An 18,631-nucleotide genomic window follows, 5' to 3' on the forward strand; every position below is an offset into this window, starting at 1 on the left:
ACTAAGATTAATGTTGAGTCAGTGTGTACATATGCAAAAACAATGTCGGACACCGTAGTTTTCTCTGGACCCCTGCCAAATCTGACCAGTGATGACATGTATAGCCGCATGTCGTCATTCCGCCGCTGGTTGTCGAGGTGGTGTCCAGCAAACGATGTGGGCTTTGTAGATCATTGGCAGACTTTCTGGGGAAGACCTGGTCTGATCCGGAGAGACGGCATCCATCCCACTTGGGAAGGAGCAGCTCTCATTTCTAGAAATCTGGCCAAGTTTATTAGTGGACCAAATCCATGACAACCCAGAGTTGAGACCAGGAGGCAGAGTCGCAGTTTAACACACTTCTCTGCTCCTCCATTTCAGGAGTTACTTAGTGAAAATCCTATAGTGACGGTGTCTGCCCCCCGACCATCGAAATTATTTAAATCAAAGGTAAACAGAAGAGGAGCTGTGCATAAAAACCTCATAAAAATTAAAACCACAAGAGCAATAGTGCAAACGAATAGGAAAATTAAATGTTGACTCTTAAACATCAGATCTCTCTCCACTAAAGATGTACTAGTAAATGAAATTTACTACGATTTATCAGATCGATTTCAGTTTGTACATGTTAACGAGTCCTCCATGCATGCCAAAGTTAGTCATGGAGTTCCTCAAGGATCTGTCCTCGGACCAATCCTCTTCACTTTATATATGCTTCCCTTAGGCAATATTATTAGGAAATATTCCATCAACATTCATTGTTATGCAGATGATACTCAGTTATATCTATCGATCAAGCCAGATGAAACTCATCAGTTAGCTAAACTTCAATTGTACCATCAGGATGTTAAAACCTGGATGACCTGTAATTTTCTAATGTTAAACTCAGATAAAACTGAAGTTATTGTTCTGGGACCTAAGCACCTCCGTGACGCATTATCAAAAGATATAGTTTCCCTTGATGGCATCGCCCTGGCCTCCAGCACCACTGTGAGGAATCTTGGAGTTATCTTTGATCAGGACATGTCGTTTAAGTCTCACATTAAGCAAATTTCAAGGACCGCATTTTTTCACCTACGTAATATTGCGAAAATCAGGAACATCCTGTCTAAAAATGATCCAGAAAAACTAGTCCATGCATTTGTTACTTCTAGGCTGGATTACTGCAATTCCTTATTATCAGGCTGCTCGAAAAAGTCCATTAAGGCTCTTCAGCTGATCCAGAATGCTGCAGCACGTGTTCTGACAGGAACCAGGAAAAGAGATCATATTTCTCCTGTTTTAGCTTCTCTGCATTGGCTTCCAGTAAAATCCAGAATAGAATTTAAAATCATTCTTCTTACCTACAAAGCTCTTAATGGTCAGGCACCATCTTATCTTAAAGAGCTCATAGTACCTTACTACCCCACCAGAGCACTGCGCTCCCAGAATGCAGGGTTACTTGTGGTTCCTAGAGTCTCCAAAAGTAGACTAGGAGCCAGAGCGTTCAGCTATCAAGATCCTCTCCTGTGGAACCAGGTTCCAGTTTGGGTTCAGGAGGCAGACACCATCTCCACATTTAAGAGTAGGCTTAAGACTTTCCTCTTTGATAAAGCTTATAGTTAGGGCTGGCTCAGGTGAGTCCTGAACCATCCCTTAGTTATGCTGCTATAGGCCTAGACTGCCGGGGGATTTCCCATGATGCACTGAGCTCCTCTCTCCTCTACTTTCTCTCCCTCTGTATGCAACCTTATCCCATTATTGCATGTTACTAACACAACTTCTCCCCTTTCTGGTAGTCTTGTGCTTTCTCGTCCCTCTCCTCTCTCCTCCTATCACTTCCTGCAGGTGTTTCTGGCTCTGGAGCAGTGAAGTCTGGATCTGTGGTTGCGGGTCACCTGCTGCCCCCGTGTTCCTGCTCGACACCCTCTGCTACAACAACTGTTGTTACTAGTCCTATTGTTATTATTGTTATTATAATCATTAACATTACGATTATTATCATTAACACCATTTTTCATTTAGTCTATAGCAACATCACCTTTACTGTCTGTACCTCTGTGTGGATATTGTGTAGGCTGCCTCCCTCCCCTCTCTCTCTCTCTCTCTCCTTCACCCCAACCGGTCGAGGCAGATGGTCGCCCACCCTGAGTCATGGTTCTGCTCGAGGTTTCTGCCTCTTAAAAAGGAAGTTTTTCCTTGCCTCTGTCGCCTAGAGCTGCTCTTGGTGGGAACTGTTGGTCGGTCTAGACCTGCTCTCTTATGAAAAGCGCTGTGAGATAACTGTCGTGATTTGGCGCTATATAAATAAAATTGAATTGAATATAATGAATATAATCTGTGGTCATCATCAACATGTAAACCACCTGCGCTTTTTTTGGGACTCAGATCAGCAAAATCTCCTGAGTGTTTAAAGTCACAGCTGTCTTTTTAGTACGAGAGTTTTCATCTACACTTGATTTGTGATGCCTTGAACTGTTTTTGTTTTTATTGTGCTGTCTACTGTTGTAATGTTGCTTTAACTTGATATCCTCCTGTAAAGCATGTGGTAACCTAGGTTTTTAAAGGTGCTATATGAATGAAATGTTACTTATTGACTTACTCAGGAAATGTTATTTAATGTTTTACATCCAGCTGCAGAGGTTCCCCTCTGTTTCCCTACAGTTCTTATCTCCAGTCATCTTGAAATTTAGGTTGTAAATCACTGCAGCAGAATGAAATTAATCAATAACAGTTTTTCTAAAATAGTTCATTTATAAATCCCTATAAACCTCATGGTGGGTCTGATCACTGAGACTTGATCCTCCATCACAGATTTATTTACTGAGCTAATCTTTAGCTCATCAGCTGGTTAGTTAGCAGCATCTAGTGGACAGAGAATGAAACTACACATCTGATCAGTGACGTTTCTGACACTGACTGGGTTTAGATGTTCTAAAGGAAAGATGTGACACTATCTCACGACCAAATTTAAAACTTATTTAAGAAATAAAAGCTTTTCTTCTTGTAGCCTTCATCAAATAACAAAACAAAGGGATCACAAACCAGACCCGTTTTGACGTCACTCTGATGTTTTTTAGACTCTGAAGTTATGAGGATGTGACGGCGTCCTCAGATCAGATGCACACAGACACCAGGACTGACGAGGAAGAAATGAGCAGCTTCTTCTCTCCCAGTGTTTCCTCCACACATGAAGGTGCAAAGTGTCTGTAAGTCGACCTGAAGTGAGTTCAGCAGGTGAGAATCCGACCAGAGGAATCTGTAAATGTCTGATAATCAGGATCACTTTGATCACATTGTGCTGGATCACTGTTTAACTGGACAGTAGAAATGCTTCTTGATGCTGATTGGCTGTTTCTAAATATCTCTTTGAAATCTGCTGTAGAATTTCTCTCCGAGTTAAAGAACAATGATTTCAGAAAGATTTCCCTGTAATATTGTTCATGTTTCTCAAGTAGAATCAGCAGCAGTCTGATTGTAGTCTGAGCTCACATCATCAGTGAAACATGCAGGGTGTGTCTGAACTGGTCTGACAGCTTGGATCCACTTGGCTCAGGTTTCTGGTTTAACTGTTAATACTCTGAAGTTAAGTGCATGGATGAAGAGTTCAGGGCTCAAATACAGACATCTTCCAACACTGAGACGGACTTGGTTTCACTGAAGACCCTTTAGAACAGTCCAGGGGCCTCATGTATAAAAGCCATCTGTCAGCCATCGGCGATGGCATTGTGATTGTAAAACCCCGTCCCCCCGTCAAAAAAAAAAACTAAATTTTTCACATTATACCGCTATGTGAAAGCAGGTTTTAATCACAACGAACATTATTATTAAAGAGGCCTACACCTCAGGTAAACACACCGGCTAATACCGGGGAAAGGCAGCCTGCAGTTGGCACTTGGCTTATTTTATTTCTTTTCCAATTGAAAGGTGCAGTATGGAATAGTTATGGCTGACTAGTGCGAACACAAATAACACTGCTGGTTTGAATGTTTACATGATAAATTGGTAACATGTGAAATGAAGTGAAATTAAATATGTGAAAGTCATCATGATCTATTTTTCTCACATTCAATTTTATTTTGATATTAAACCACTACATACATGATCAAACCTTTGTCAAAAGACATAATTAGGATTTTGATAGACTACTCCATTGACATCTGCACAGTAATTGCAGTGGAAACACTATTTTGAAACATTTGGTGAGTTTTGGCACTTTAGCAGTTTACTGACAGCCAGACAAAAGTTTGTGGAGGGACTTCACATTCTCACATCACGTTCATTTTTATACATCCCACGTGTGCGTGAAAACCAGCGTACGTAACCTTTTTATACGTAGGCAGCGTTTATACATGAGGCCCCAGGTCTCAGCTGTACCAGAGGCTCCAGGATCCTTTCTAGATGGACCAGAGCCAGCCCAGGGTGGAGGGGAACTTAGAGGTTGATTAGGGCCCCTCAGCCATCAGGGGCCCTCACAGGAATAGAGAAGGACCAAAGTAAAATCAGCCATCCTGTGTCTCTCTGGTCATGATTTAAACATTTAAAGACAGAAATAAAGATTTAAAGACACAGACCTTGAGGAGAACTAAAGTGTCCAGAGATGTAAAGCTTGTTGTAATGAATGAGTGCAGCTCTCTCAGCATGTTGTTGTGTTTGTGTGAAGGTGTGGGCTCTGCTATGAATCAGTGTGAGGACAGAGAGGAGGGAGTCCCTCCCTCTAAAAGCACTCTGTGTGGGGAACATGACAGCCAGACCAAAGCTCAGAGGTGAGATGAGGATCTCTAACTGTCCAGGACTCAAATCACTCCACCATCATTATTCACTCTCAAAGCTCTGTGTGTGTTGTGTTGAAGCCCAGAGCAGCAGCAGGGACCAGACTCTGCTGGACCTGGACCTGGACCTGGAATCGAGGGCGTTAAGAATCTCCGGTTGAGGTTTGAACCTTGTAAGGTTAAAGGTGGACAGCAGTCTGCTAAGAAAAGGTGAGAATGTAAAATGTCTGTTAATATTCAATTATCCTAAGAAGAAGTATGATGTTTTGATGAAGCCCAGAGCAGCAGCAGGGACCAGATTCTGCTGGACCTGGACCTGGACCCAGCTGTGTGTCCATCAAGAGTGACTGGTCTATGAGGGAACCTCTTGTCTTCAAAGGTGGACACCACTCTGCTGATCAAAGGTCAGCATGTTAGGTTGAGTTTCCTCATTTCATCAGAACAAAGGGGTTAACAGCCCAACCTGCATCTTTTATGAGGGCTGTGATTAAGTTTCTTACTACAGGATTATGTAAATACACTCAGTGTGATCACGTCATCAAACAGAAACACACTGTTCAGGATTCAAATTAAAAAGAGAGATGGGTATATGTATCAACCTGTTGTATTCAGATCATATGACACCCATCAGCTTATCCTAGGTAAACATTTTAATGGAGGGATTTCCTGTCATCCAATGGGTATTATGTCTTTATCAGGCAGTTAAGTAGTCTGTTCTGCTTCTGCTCTACTTCACAGAGTTGATCAGCAGAGCTCAGAGGTTCCCAGTGGTCAGTCTGCCCAGCAGCATCAAACAGACCTGGACTCCATATTTATGGTGTGTAAATGTACAAGCTCAGCTACTACTGCTAATTACAACAGCCACAAAGTAAATAGTGAAGCAGCATTCTGATCCAGTCTCCATGCTGCTCTCTGCAGACCAGCAGGCTTTCTGTCTGTCACAGATGATCTGATGTTGACTTCTACCAGTTCAACTTTACATTTTCTTCTGTTCCAGCTGCTCCAGGAAAACATTGGCAGGTTTGTGAAGAACGAGGTGAAGAAGTTCCAGAGGGTTCTGAGTCCAGATTACCCAGAATGCTTAGAGAGTCAGAGGGAAGATGAGGAGGTGTTGGACGGTGAGGAGGAGGAGCAGAGGAGGAGCAGCAGAGAGGCATTTCTGAAGATCACACTGCACTTCCTGAGGAGAATGAAGCAGGAGGAGCTGGCTGAGCGTCTGCAGAGCAGTAAGAGGATTTGAACAGATTTAACATGATGGAAAGAGGAAATGGAGGCAACATGGGAGAAGTTTCCATTTCAAACTCTGCTGTTAATATGATGCACACATTTGGATCAGATCTATGAATTCTTCTGGGCTGAAACTCAGAAACTGTTCACAGCTGATGAGCTGAAGAGATTTCATGGAGGAAAAAAAAATAAATACCATCTTGATGTCTTAAAGTTTACATTTATCAGATTTACTGTAGCATCCACTTATTAATCACATTTCTTCTTTCTTCATTCAGGAACTGCTGCTGCAGTGTGCCGACGTAAACTCAAGTCTAACCTGAAGAAGAAGTTCCAGTGTGTGTTTGAGGGGATTGCTAAAGCAGGAAACCCAACCCTTCTGAACCAGATCTACACAGAGCTCTACATCACAGAGGGAGGGACTGCAGAGGTCAATGATGAACATGAGGTCAGACAGATTGAAACAGCATCCAGGAAACCAGCCAGACCAGAAACAACCATCAGACAAGAAGACATCTTTAAAGCCTCACCTGGAAGAGATGAACCAATCAGAACAGTGATGACAAAGGGAGTGGCTGGCATTGGGAAAACAGTCTTAACACAGAAGTTCACTCTGGACTGGGCTGAAGACAAAGCCAACCAGGACATACAGTTCACATTTCCATTCACTTTCAGAGAGCTGAATGTGCTGAAAGAGAAAAAGTACAGCTTGGTGGAACTTGTTCATCACTTCTTTGCTGAAACCAAAGAAGCAGGAATCTGCAGCTTTGAAGAGCTCCAGGTTGTGTTCATCTTTGACGGTCTGGATGAGTGTCGACTTCCTCTGGACTTCCACAACAATGAGGTCCTGACTGATGTTACAGAGTCCACCTCAGTGGATGTGCTGCTGACAAACCTCATCAGGGGGAACCTGCTTCCCTCTGCTCGCCTCTGGATAACCACACGACCTGCAGCAGCCAATCAGATCCCTCCTGAGTGTGTTGACATGGTGACAGAGGTCAGAGGGTTCACTGCCCCACAGAAGGAGGAGTACTTCAGGAAGAGGTTCAGAGATGAGGAGCAGGCCAGCAGATCATGTCCCACATCAAGACATCACGAAGCCTCCACATCATGTGCCACATCCCAGTCTTCTGCTGGATCACTGCTACAGTTCTGGAGGAGGTGTTGAAGACCAGAGAGGGAGGAGAGCTGCCCAAGACCCTGACTGAGATGTACATCCACTTCCTGGTGGTTCAGTCCAAACTGAAGAAAGTCAAGTATGATGGAGGAGCTGAGACAGATCCACACTGGAATAAAAGAGCAGGAAGATGATTGAGTCTCTGGGAAAACTGGCTTTTGAGCAGCTGCAGAAAGGCAACCTGATCTTCTATGAATCAGACCTGACAGAGTGTGGCATCGATATCAGAGCAGCCTCAGTGTACTCAGGAGTGTTCACACAGATCTTTAAAGAGGAGAGAGGGCTGTACCAGGACAAGGTCTTCTGCTTTGTCCATCTGAGCGTTCAGGAGTTTCTGGCTGCTCTTCATGTCCATCTGACCTTCATCAACTCTGGTGTCAATCTGCTGGCAGAAAAACATCAACCTCCCGGCTGTCTAAAGTCTTCAGAGACAAACCTGAACTAACACATCTCTACCAGAGTGCTGTGGACAAGGCCTTACAGAGTCCAAATGGACACCTGGACTTGTTCCTCCGCTTCCTCCTGGGTCTTTCACTGCAGACCAATCAGACTCTCCTACGAGGTCTGCTGACACAGACAGGAAGTAGCTCACAGACCAATCAGGAAACAGTTGAGTACATCAAGAAGAAGATCAGTGAGAATCTGTCTCCAGAGAGAAGCATCAATCTGTTCCACTGTCTGAATGAACTGAATGATCGTTCTCTAGTGGAGGAGATCCAACAGTCCCTGAGTTCAGGAAGTCTCTCCACAGATAAACTCTCTCCTGCTCAGTGGTCAGCTCTGGGCTTCATCTTACTGTCATCTGAAAAAGATCTGGACGTGTTTGACCTGAAGAAATACTCTGCTTCAGAGGAGGCTCTTCTGAGGCTGCTGCCAGTGGTCAAAGCCTCCAACAAAGCTCTGTAGGTGGATAAATGGATGTGCAATTTCTAAAAACTGTATATTTGACAAATAAAACATTTAGTTTGTGTCCATTGCTAATCTTTTTCAGGTTGAGTGGCTGTAACCTCTCAGAGAGAATCTGTAAAGCTCTGTCCTCAGTTCTCAGCTCCCAGTCCTCTAGTCTGAGAGAGCTGGACCTGAGTAACAACAACCTGCAGGATTCAGGAGTGAAGCTGCTGTCTGCTGGACTCCAGAGTCCACACTGTACACTGGAAACTCTCAGGTCAGTAATAAGCTGTTTCGTTTAAATCCTCTTCATCTGATTTTAGGTTCATGTTAGTGAAAATGGTCTGTAGGATTTTCCTGCTGTCATGATTTTCTAAAACACAGAGTTTATGATGTTTTCCTGATTCCAGGCTGTCAGGCTGTCTGATCACAGAGGAAGGCTGTGCTTCTCTGGCCTCAGCTCTGAGCTCCAACCCCTCCCATCTGAGAGAGCTGGACCTGAGCTACAATCATCCAGGAGAGTCAGGGGTGAAGCTGCTGTCTGCTGGATTGGAGGAGCCACACTGGAGACTGGACACTCTCAGGTTTGGACAGACAGCAAGAGCTCACACACTGCAGGTGTCTCTAATTTCTGTTATTTTATGTCAGTCTACTGGAGTCCATCATCATGAAGGACTTCTTATTCCTCCTCATTCTGTTCAGAGCAGTGAGTAGGCCTGAGATGGAAACACACGGCTCTCCAGAAGTCTTATCGATTGGAAACCATTAGAAACATCAGAAACTTGGATGTAAAGTCATTCTAATGTGAGACCTGCTTGCAGCATTTCTCTATGGATAGAATCAGGGGTGGACTGGTAATCTGGCATACCAGGTAAATGCCTTGTGGCCAACGAAACTTTGGGGCCAGTGTAACATAAATTACTTATTTATTCAACTGTTTTAAAAAATGGGCCAATGGTCGGCCCATAAAGCATGTACCGCAGCACATTGGGTAATTTTCTATACTGACATTGGGCTGGCCCAATCACATCTCTACACCCCCCCCCCTCCTCTGCCTTCTGTTTCTTGAGTTGTGGGCCAAAAAAAATAAAAAAATTCTGCAGATGGATGCCACCAAATGCGCAAAATAACCGATATGTTAGCAGGAGGAGAGTGGAGGTGAAGCGGTAAGCATGGAGTAGCTCAGCCTGTAGGGAGGGAGCAGGGAGGGAGGGTCATAGTGTCATTTACACTGGGGACGCTGGGGACATGTCCCCACCACTTTTTGAAATGGCAGATGTTGTCCACATCACTTTTTGAAAGCATTTGTTAAAAATGTTAATGTTAAGAAATGTTAATTAACAAATGAAAATGCTTTGAGAAAGGTTTATTTGCACTATTCTGAAAACCAGCAATGCAATAAAAACATAGAAGAAACATCTGTTGTCCAAAAAAATAACTTAAGCTAAAAAAAGCTACAGATTACTGCATTATTCTATTACATTTTTATTCTGAATCATCACTTGCCAACTGAATTTGTGCTTCCCTTTACATAAATAAAGACATTCCACCATAAATTGGTGCAGAAAATATCCCCAGAATGCAGGAAATTAAGTGTTTAATGCTCAAAATAGTATTCAAATATATTCTTGTCTTGTTCTTGTGACCCCAATCTTGTGCAATGTCACATCTCATGGGCAAAGTGTGTCGTCACCCCCTAATCTGAGCTTGCTGTCTGTCTTTTTTTCTTCCTTTTTAATAATATCAAATAGCAACATATATCACCAATCTTAACATTGCAATGGATACTTCACATTAGGGATACCGATGTATTTATAGCTAGGGGGTACAATAACAGAACAATACAGCGAAAATAAATAAGGATATCACAGATATCTGTGAAGGTTCTCAGAAGGTTAAAGTCAAGGGCAACTGGACTTGGTTGAAGGATATCACAGACCTTTAAGCGAGTACAGACATTAAGGAGCCTATCTTCAAAGCCTTTCTGTTGGAGGAGAAACAGTTCAAAAATAAAGTTTCTTTCTCAAAGACTATAAATGGGGTTTTTGTTTGTAAATTTGCATTTGTGTTTATGAAATTTAGCCAGAAACAACATAAAATTGATTAAGAAATAATGGTCGCAGTGTTACACTAAAAAAGATATTCTGCCAGAACAGCAGAAACCTGAATATATCTAATCATTAATAAATGTACATACTGTACATCCTGACAAAACATATGTAATGCTGTTTCTGTATGAGTCTCACAGAAGGTACAGTTCTGCATCGCCGCGACATGTTGTTGCATTTTTGGGGAGGTGCAGGTCAGGTTACAGCTTAGATTCGACGTGTAGACACCACAGTCCAAAATTATGATTTTGCTGCATTTAAAAAAGCGCTCTGCCGGAGAACTTTCATCAATATATCTATCAATTTAGTTTATAGAGCACTTTAAACAGGGTTGGAGTTACGTGGGAGCCAGTGGGAGCTCAGCTCCCATAAGGAGGTCTGAGCTCCCATGGAAGCAGTAAAATCAGCATCTGTTGCGGTCACTAATTCATTCTTCAACAACCATTATTTTGAATCACACAATGTATTTTTATTGTTATATTGTTATTATTCACATAAAAAGATAAACAGACTTAAATGAACATACTTTCCTAATGAACTAATGTTACGCTGCGCACCGCATGACTGACAGGATGGTTCCACTTCTCCACCATCAACCACTATGGTGCGCAGTATAGATTTGACTGAACAGGTCTGAGACCGCGACCCGCAAACATTTGCAGTACTGGGATTTTTCAAGTTGCCGGTCCTCTCCTCTGCCCTCTCCACATCAGGTTTCTGGGCCTATGCATGGGCGTAAGTTTCATCTCACAGTAGGGGGGGAAGTAAACATAAAATTTCACGAGAGCAATTTTTGAGGGGGACACAAAAATACAGCCAAAATTGTACTTGTAGGCCTCTAGGATGCGTGTACACAGAGAGAAGTCTTACTACTATTTTATATATAACACAAAGCAATAGTTGTTTAAATATGACTTCAGTTCATAGGTTCACCACACAGCCGTATTAATAAATAACTTGAGTCATCTGGGCTACATAGTAATTTAGGTTTCTTCTGGGATAGAGGATGTTTCTTACACACATATCTATCTATCTAATACACTGCTCAAAAAAATTAAGGGAACACTAAAAAAACACATCCTAGATCTGAATGAAATAATCTCATTAAATACTCCTTTCTTTACATAGTTGAATGTGCTGACAACAAAATCACACAAATCTATCAACCCATGGAGGTCTGGATTTGGAGTCCCACTCAAAATCAAAGTGGAAAACCAAACTACAGGCCGATCCAACTTTGATGTAATGTCCTTAAAACAAGTCAAAATGAGGCTCAGTAGTGTGTGTGGCCTCCACGTGCCTGTATGACCTCCCTACAACGCCTGGGCTCCTGATGAGGTGGCGGATGGTCTCCTGAGGGATCTCCTCCCAGACCTGGACTAAAGCATCCGCCAACTCCTGGACAGTCTGTGGTGCAACGTGGCGTTGGTGGATGGAGCGAGACATGATGTCCCAGATGTGCTCCATTGGATTCAGGTCTGGGGAACGGGCGGGCCGGTCCATAGCATCAATGCCTTCCTCTTGCAGGAACTGCTGACACACTCCAGCCACATGAGGTCTGGCATTGTCGCATTAGGAGGAACCCAGGGCCAACCGCACCAGCATATGGTCTCACAAGGGGTCTGAGGATCTCATCTCGGTACCTAATGGCAGTCAGGCTACCTCTGGCGAGCACATGGAGGGCTGTGCGGCCCCCCAAAGAAATGCCACCCACACCATTACTGACCCACCGCCAAAGCGGTCATGCTGGAGGATGTTGCAGGCAGCAGAACGTTCTCCACGGCGTCTCCAGACTCTGTCACATCTGTCACATGTGCTCAGTGTGAACCTGCTTTCATCTGAAGAGCACAGGGCGCCAGTGGCGAATTTCCAATCTTGGTGTTCTCTGGCAAATGCCAAACGTCCTGCACGGTGTTGGGCTGTAAGCACAACCACCTGTGGACGTCGGGCCCTCGTACCACCCTCATGGAGTCTGTTTCTGACCGTTTGAGCAGACACATGCACATTTGTGGCCTGCTGGAGGTCATTTTGCAGGGCTCTGGCAGTGCTCCTCCTGCTCCTCCTTGCACAAAGGCGGAGGTAGCGGTCCTGCTGCTGGGTTGTTGCCCTCCTACGGCCTCCTCCACGTCTCCTGATGTACTGGCCTGTCTCCTGGTAGCGCCTCCGTGCTCTGGACACTACGCTGACAGACTCAGCAAACCTTCTTGCCACAGCTCGCATTGATGTGCCATCCTGGATGAGCTGCACTACCTGAGCCACTTGTGTGGGTTGTGTGACTGACTTGGAGTTACATTGTGTTGTTTAAGTGTCCCCTTTATTTTTTGAGCAGTATGTATATATTATATATAATTTATATTTCTAAACATTATGTTTTGTCTATTTTACACCAAGTTTGTGATCTTTAGATTGCGTAAATCTCATCTTTGTTAGCACTTTCCAACTAAAAGTTTGACCGGTCTTTCGAAACTCTCCATATTGAATCATATATCATTTGAAAGTTTTCTACAGCACAACGTTAGCTAGTCCAAATCAAGTCATATTCCTCGCCCTTTAAAGCAGTTAGAGCATCATCATTTTACACACAGGTTTTTTAAAATATCTTATCATCCTTATTTCATGTGGCATTTTATCTGTAAATATAAATAATCCATGAAAAACAATATCTTGATAAACTCTTCTGTAAATGTCTTGAGTCTTATCAATATGCTGGAAAATGGATTTGCCATACACAGACCTGTATGTGTAGCCAACAAAAGCACTTTCGTATGACGGTCACATCACGTACATCAAATCCTTGTGACTTTGCTGCAGGGGAATAAAGACACGAGAGACTGAGTTTACTTTCTATTGTGTCGCCTGAACAAAAAGCTCTTGTGAAAAGGATCAGGGTCCAGTCTGACCACCTCTTCCTCTAGTGAGGAGGAAACTTTGATATGAGCAAGACACTTAACCCTTCGTTGCTCCAGAGGCGTCAACCTCTGACATGTATAGCAATTGTAAGTCTCTTTGGATGAAAGCGTCAGCTAAATGAATAAATGAAAGCAGAAGTCAAATGTTAACAATAATATATATACAGTGGGGCCAAAAAGTATTTAGTCAGCCACTGATTGTGCAAGTTCTCCTACTTAGAAAGATGAGAGAGGTCTGTAATTTTCATCATAGGTACACTTCAACTATGAGAGACAAAATGAGAAAGAAAAATCCAGGAAATCACACTGTAGAATTTTTAAGAATTTATTTGTAAATTATGGTGGAAAATAAGTATTTGGTCACCACAAACAAGCAAGATTTCTGGCTCCCACAGACCTGTAACTTCTTCTTTAAGAAGCTCTTCTGTCCTCCACTCGTTACCTTTATTAATGGCACCTGTTTGAACTCGTTATCTGTATAAAAGACACGTGTCCACAGCCTCAAACAGTCAGACTCCAAACTCAACCATGGCCAAGACCAAAGAGCTGTCGAAGGACACCAGGAAGAAAATTGTAGACCTGCACCAGGCTGGGAAGAGTGAATCTACAAGAGGCAAGCAGGTTGGTGTGAAGAAATCAACTGGGGGCAATTGTAAAAAATGGAAGACGTACAAGACCATTGATATCTCCCTCGATCTGGGGCTCCACGCAAGATCTCATCCCGTGGGGTCAAAATGATCATGAGAACGGTGAGCAAAAATCCCAGAACTACACGGAGGGACCTGATGAATGACCTGCAGAGAGCTGGGACCAAAGTAACAAAGGCTACCATCAGTAACACACTACGGAGAGGGACGCCAGGCGTGTCCCCCCCCCCCCTGTACATGTCCAGGCCCATCTGAAGTTTGCCAGAGAGCATATGGATGATCCAGAAGAGGATTGGGAGAATATCATGTGGTCAGATGAAACCAAAATAGAGCTTTTTGGTAAAAACTCAACTTTGGAGGAAGAAGAACACAGAGTTGCATCACCATACCTACTGTGAAGCATGGGGGAGGAAACCTCATGCTTTGGGGCTGTTTTTCTGCAAAGTGAACAGGAAAACTGATCCGTGTTAAAGGAAGAATGAACGGGGCCATGTATCGTGAGATTTTTAAGCCAAATCCTCCTCCCATCAGTGAGAGCGTTGAAGATGGAACGTGGCTGGGTCTTCCAGCATGACAATGATCCCAAACACGCCGCTCGGGCTCCGTTAAAAAGCATTTCAAGGTCCTGGAGTGGCCTAGCCAGTCTCCAGACCTCAACCCCATAGAAAAGCTGTGGAGGGAGTTGAAAGTCCGTGTTGCCCAGCGACAGCCCCAAAACATCACTGCTCTAGAGGAGATCTGCAGGGAGGAATGGGCCAAAATACCAGCTACAGTGTGCAAACCTGCTGAAGACTTACAGGAAACATTGACCTTGAGTACTGACCAAATACTTATATTCCACCATAATTTACAAATAAATTCTTTAAAAATCCTACAATGTGATTTCCTGGATTTTTTTTTTTTTCTTCTCATTTTGTGTCATAGTTGAAGTGTACCTATGACAAAACAGACCTCATCTTTCTAAATAGGAGAACTTGCACAATCAGTGGCTGACAATACTTTTTTGTGTATCTATCAAAATAAATCATACATTGAAAATGTCATGCTTTTTTGACAAGCAGCACATCTATTAAAGTAACAATGTTTTTCCACTGGTTCTCAGTTTGTGAGGAAATACATTTTGTTGTAATATTTGGGCGTTTCTGTCTGATTTAAATCTCTCACGTTGTTACTGTTTGGAGCAGGTCTTTATTCTTTTGCTACTCTAGAATGAAGTTGGTTATATAAACAAAAAAAAGGACTTTTGCCATGTTGCTGTAGCTGAGCTTGCTATGTTTCTCCTGGTTGTAGCTTCAGTGTAGTGAAGCTTAATTTAATGAGAGTTAACTGGTAGCTTGGCTCACTACATTTTCCAAGTGGTTTGTCCAACACTGTAAACACTAGTGTTTTGTTAATTATAAATACAATTGTTAAATATTAAAGCAGAGGTCACTAATAGGCGGACCGCGGTCCGGATCCGGACCCAGCCGCCGTCCTCTCCGGACCGCCGACCTACAGCACATTTATTATTGAGACTTACTACCTCGTGACGGAGCGTTTCTATTTTAACCCAGCTTTTCTAGCATTTACTGTACTGGTTTAGAGGACCAGGAAACTCACAGACCAATCGCATGTGCTCCAATCGTCTCATGTGACGCTGCTCAGCCATTCAAATCTGTGCATACCGATGCTTGCGAGTCGAGTCCGCGAGATTCACCAGAGACGTTTTGGAAACACACGAATTGAGGAGACGAAAGATAAAAGAGATTTCACATGACTTTTAATCAAGAATGTACTGATTTTACATGTACATTCCTCCCACGGGCAGTTCAAAACCAGAATATCTCATAGATCTCCAATATGCTAGCTGGAGCTCACGTTTCTCACTGAACAACAGAAAGTAGGAAAGTGGTAGCTCTGTAAGAGGAAATGAAAGAGAAGAGGAGGCATTACAGCTGTTCATTTGTGTTTATTATAAAATTGGTTAAGACTACACTTCATCACTTCAAGCTACACTTTTTATTACATTTTTTCTAAAAATTAGGCACTTTAGTTTACTTAAATTTAGAATTTATTATTTGAATAGTTATTATTTATTATCCTCCAGTTTGATGTGAAAACTGACTGAAATATTATTTGATTTGACAGTCCAAAACATGTGTTGATACAACTATAGGTTATAGTACTGAATGATAATGCAAGTTCGTCGTTTTGATATTCCGGACCTTTGCTTCAGGAAATTTTCTCTAACTAGACCTCTTTGAAATCTAATTGAATACCCCTGATCTAAAGCAAAATGTAGTGAACAACGATGTGGATTTGTGCATTTTATATTGAATGAATGTGGAGCTACCTTAAATTCCTTTCTCCTCCCCAGAGAAGAAGGGGAGGGGTCAAAGTTGCTTTCTCTAAGTGCTATCCCGACCATGAAACTGGCACCTTTTTGATTCCAAAGCTGATAACGCGGGGCCTGACTGTTAAACTGACAAAGGGACACGAGCCAGCCATTGGCATCTCCCTGAACAGCCTATCAAAACTGGCCCCACCACACACGTTTCCGTGGAAACTGACCTTATTCTTTGTTTTATTACCACATCAAAGGATATCCTTGTCTCACCTAAGTGTGACATTGTCCAGGACACTGAACTTTCAATGTAAAAGGACTGCAATCTCCAAAAGACTCAAAGCATCTAATTAAGTTTAAAAACCTTTGGTTACCTGATTATGTTTGCCTCTATTTGAGTAGTTATGTTAACTGGTTGCTATCTGTTGTTGATATTAGTGCTGAAAAGAAGTTACTTGTGCAGTGTTTTTATTTTCAGCACTACACTCCATCTAATGTAATCAATGCTTGTTCATATACTTTCTTACAAAATCCCTTTAGAAATGATGACAAAGAAATTTACTTACTCTTAATCGCCAGCTTGAATTTAAGGATGAATCAACAAATTCCCGGTTCTAAGGAGAGACGATCTTTGATTTAATCCAAGCTTTCCTCATGTAACCTGAGCTCCCCCAAGTGGACGAAATAAGTATTACATGCCCTCGTCGGAAATGCCGTTAAATGTGTAAAAATACTGACCAATAATGTGACAATTGTTTCCTGTTACCAAATGCTTAGAACAGTACAACCGTTCAACCATTGAGGTTCGATTGTGGAAAATATTGATTATAATACGTGCAAATAGATTTCTTTTCTTTAGATGTTAAGTTTTGAAAGGCAGTTCCTGGGGAAACCTGAGACGCCCCCTGGGGAACCACGCCCCAGGCAACAAAAGAGCGACACGCGACCTGCTCGCTAGTCTCTTCCCTTCTCTCGCTCTGGATGCTTCGGCACGAGCAGCGTGCCTCGCCAGGCAACACGCCCAGACTCGGCCAGCGAAACAAACAGGCCTTTGTTCGCCTGAAGCTACACACCTGAAGTGCCGCGACATCGATCTGCCTTCAGTTGTTTTATTTTCTTTATTCTTTTGTTTGTTAAAGTTATCAGTCCGTTAAGTTACACTGGACTAATTCAGGAACGACCAAGTTCCATTTTAAGCCTTTTTCATCGAAGCCAACTTCACCGAGGTCAGACCAAGCCACGTGGTCTCGCAACTGCAACGAAGGAAACCTGAAACAGCCGAATTGCCAGACGGAGGAGACGTTTCAATCAGACACGGAGAACCCTGGAGAATCCCTAGCAAAAAGCCAGAATCGGCAGCTAGCATGGGACCCGTGCAACAGGCCAAAAGCAGGCTGTCGACAAGCAGTAAGACTTAACACACGTTCTGTGATCAGAGTCCATTTTAATCCTAAATTATAGCATTAGTTTACTTTCATTAGTTCTTCTATGCCGTATGAGTCAAATGCTTCCCACAATCGAACCTCCAGGCTCTGTTCAGCAAATGTTCGTTCCCTGTATCCAACCATCTTTTATCACCTTAGTTAGAGAATAAATTCACTGTAATATAATCAAGAGCTGTGTGTGTTGCCTATTTATAGTTCCTGCCAAGAGAATTGACCCTTTAGATATGAGAGACTGACTGAGTAAGATAATTGAGCGATTATTAACTAAATGATCACTAGTAATAATTGTATAATTATTCAAACTACCTAGAGGTCCGGAGACTCTAGGATTATAACAACTCCGGTGGTGCCCTTAACGAGGAAATTTTGATTTTATGAATCTTAAAAATTCATAATTGGGTATCAATTCTCATAAATTTATTAAAATGAATAACTAATAAATTTAGGTCCACTACAAAAACAAATGCGCACATTTAGATGATATAATATTGCTGCTGAGAGAAACACCTTCTCGGTGCCTTATTCTCTGTTAACTTCATCATTTAGCCTCATCTGTCTCTGTGAAATACAGTCCTTTATTGATATGAAATTCCAAGTCAGTTTATTAAGTGCAAAATCACACAAACTTGCTCAAAGCTTTACAATCTGTACATCATGTGGCCTCTCTGTCCTCAGACCCTATGTTTCTGACAGAAATTACTCAATACAAGTTGAATCTGATCTGAGAACAGTCTGGAAACAGTTTAGTTGTTCATGTGTGAATGCTGGTCAAACTGTTTATTTAGTGGGACAACATGCAGAGGACAATATTTGACATCCTGCTCTCATAGTGTTTTCTTCTTCAGGTCCTTTTCTCAGACAGTGAAAGAATCCTGGAGACAGTTGACACAGATGAGTTTCTGCCTGTTTCTTGTAACACTGACAAACTGAGGAACACTGCTTCATGTTGAACAGCAGTTAGGACTCATGTTGGATAGAAAATCACTCTGACTGTGTTTTCCTCCAGGGTGGACCATGGTGGAGAGCAGAGGTTAAAACCTGATTGAGGAAGTGTAAGTGTGGATTCAATCTGATCATGATGACAAAACAGCACACAGTCAGTTTCTCTTAATACAAAGCTGATAGTTGTGGATTTATTCATTCAAACATTATGACTAAATGCATCATCATTAAACTT

General features: G+C 42.5%; 1 protein-coding gene across 1 annotated transcript in view; it reads left to right on the forward strand.

The window, feature by feature from the left end:
• Positions 1–2,404: 2,404 nt before the first annotated feature.
• Positions 2,405–18,631, forward strand: part of LOC119909373 (NLR family CARD domain-containing protein 3-like) — a 175,128-nt gene continuing 158,901 nt past the window's right edge. Inside the window, exons 1-3 of the mRNA XM_038727572.1 lie at positions 2,405–3,195; positions 4,622–4,724; positions 4,812–4,940. Coding sequence (XP_038583500.1) covers positions 4,636–4,724; positions 4,812–4,940 — 218 coding nt within the window. The 5' untranslated portion in view covers positions 2,405–3,195; positions 4,622–4,635. The remainder of the gene's footprint in view (positions 3,196–4,621; positions 4,725–4,811; positions 4,941–18,631) is intronic.

The sequence above is a fragment of the Micropterus salmoides genome, unplaced genomic scaffold (genome assembly GCF_014851395.1).
Source record: "Micropterus salmoides isolate LMB-PRFRI ecotype aquatic unplaced genomic scaffold, ASM1485139v1 Ms_hic_scaffold_18, whole genome shotgun sequence".
In the NCBI taxonomy this organism is placed as follows: Eukaryota; Metazoa; Chordata; class Actinopteri; order Centrarchiformes; family Centrarchidae; genus Micropterus; species Micropterus salmoides.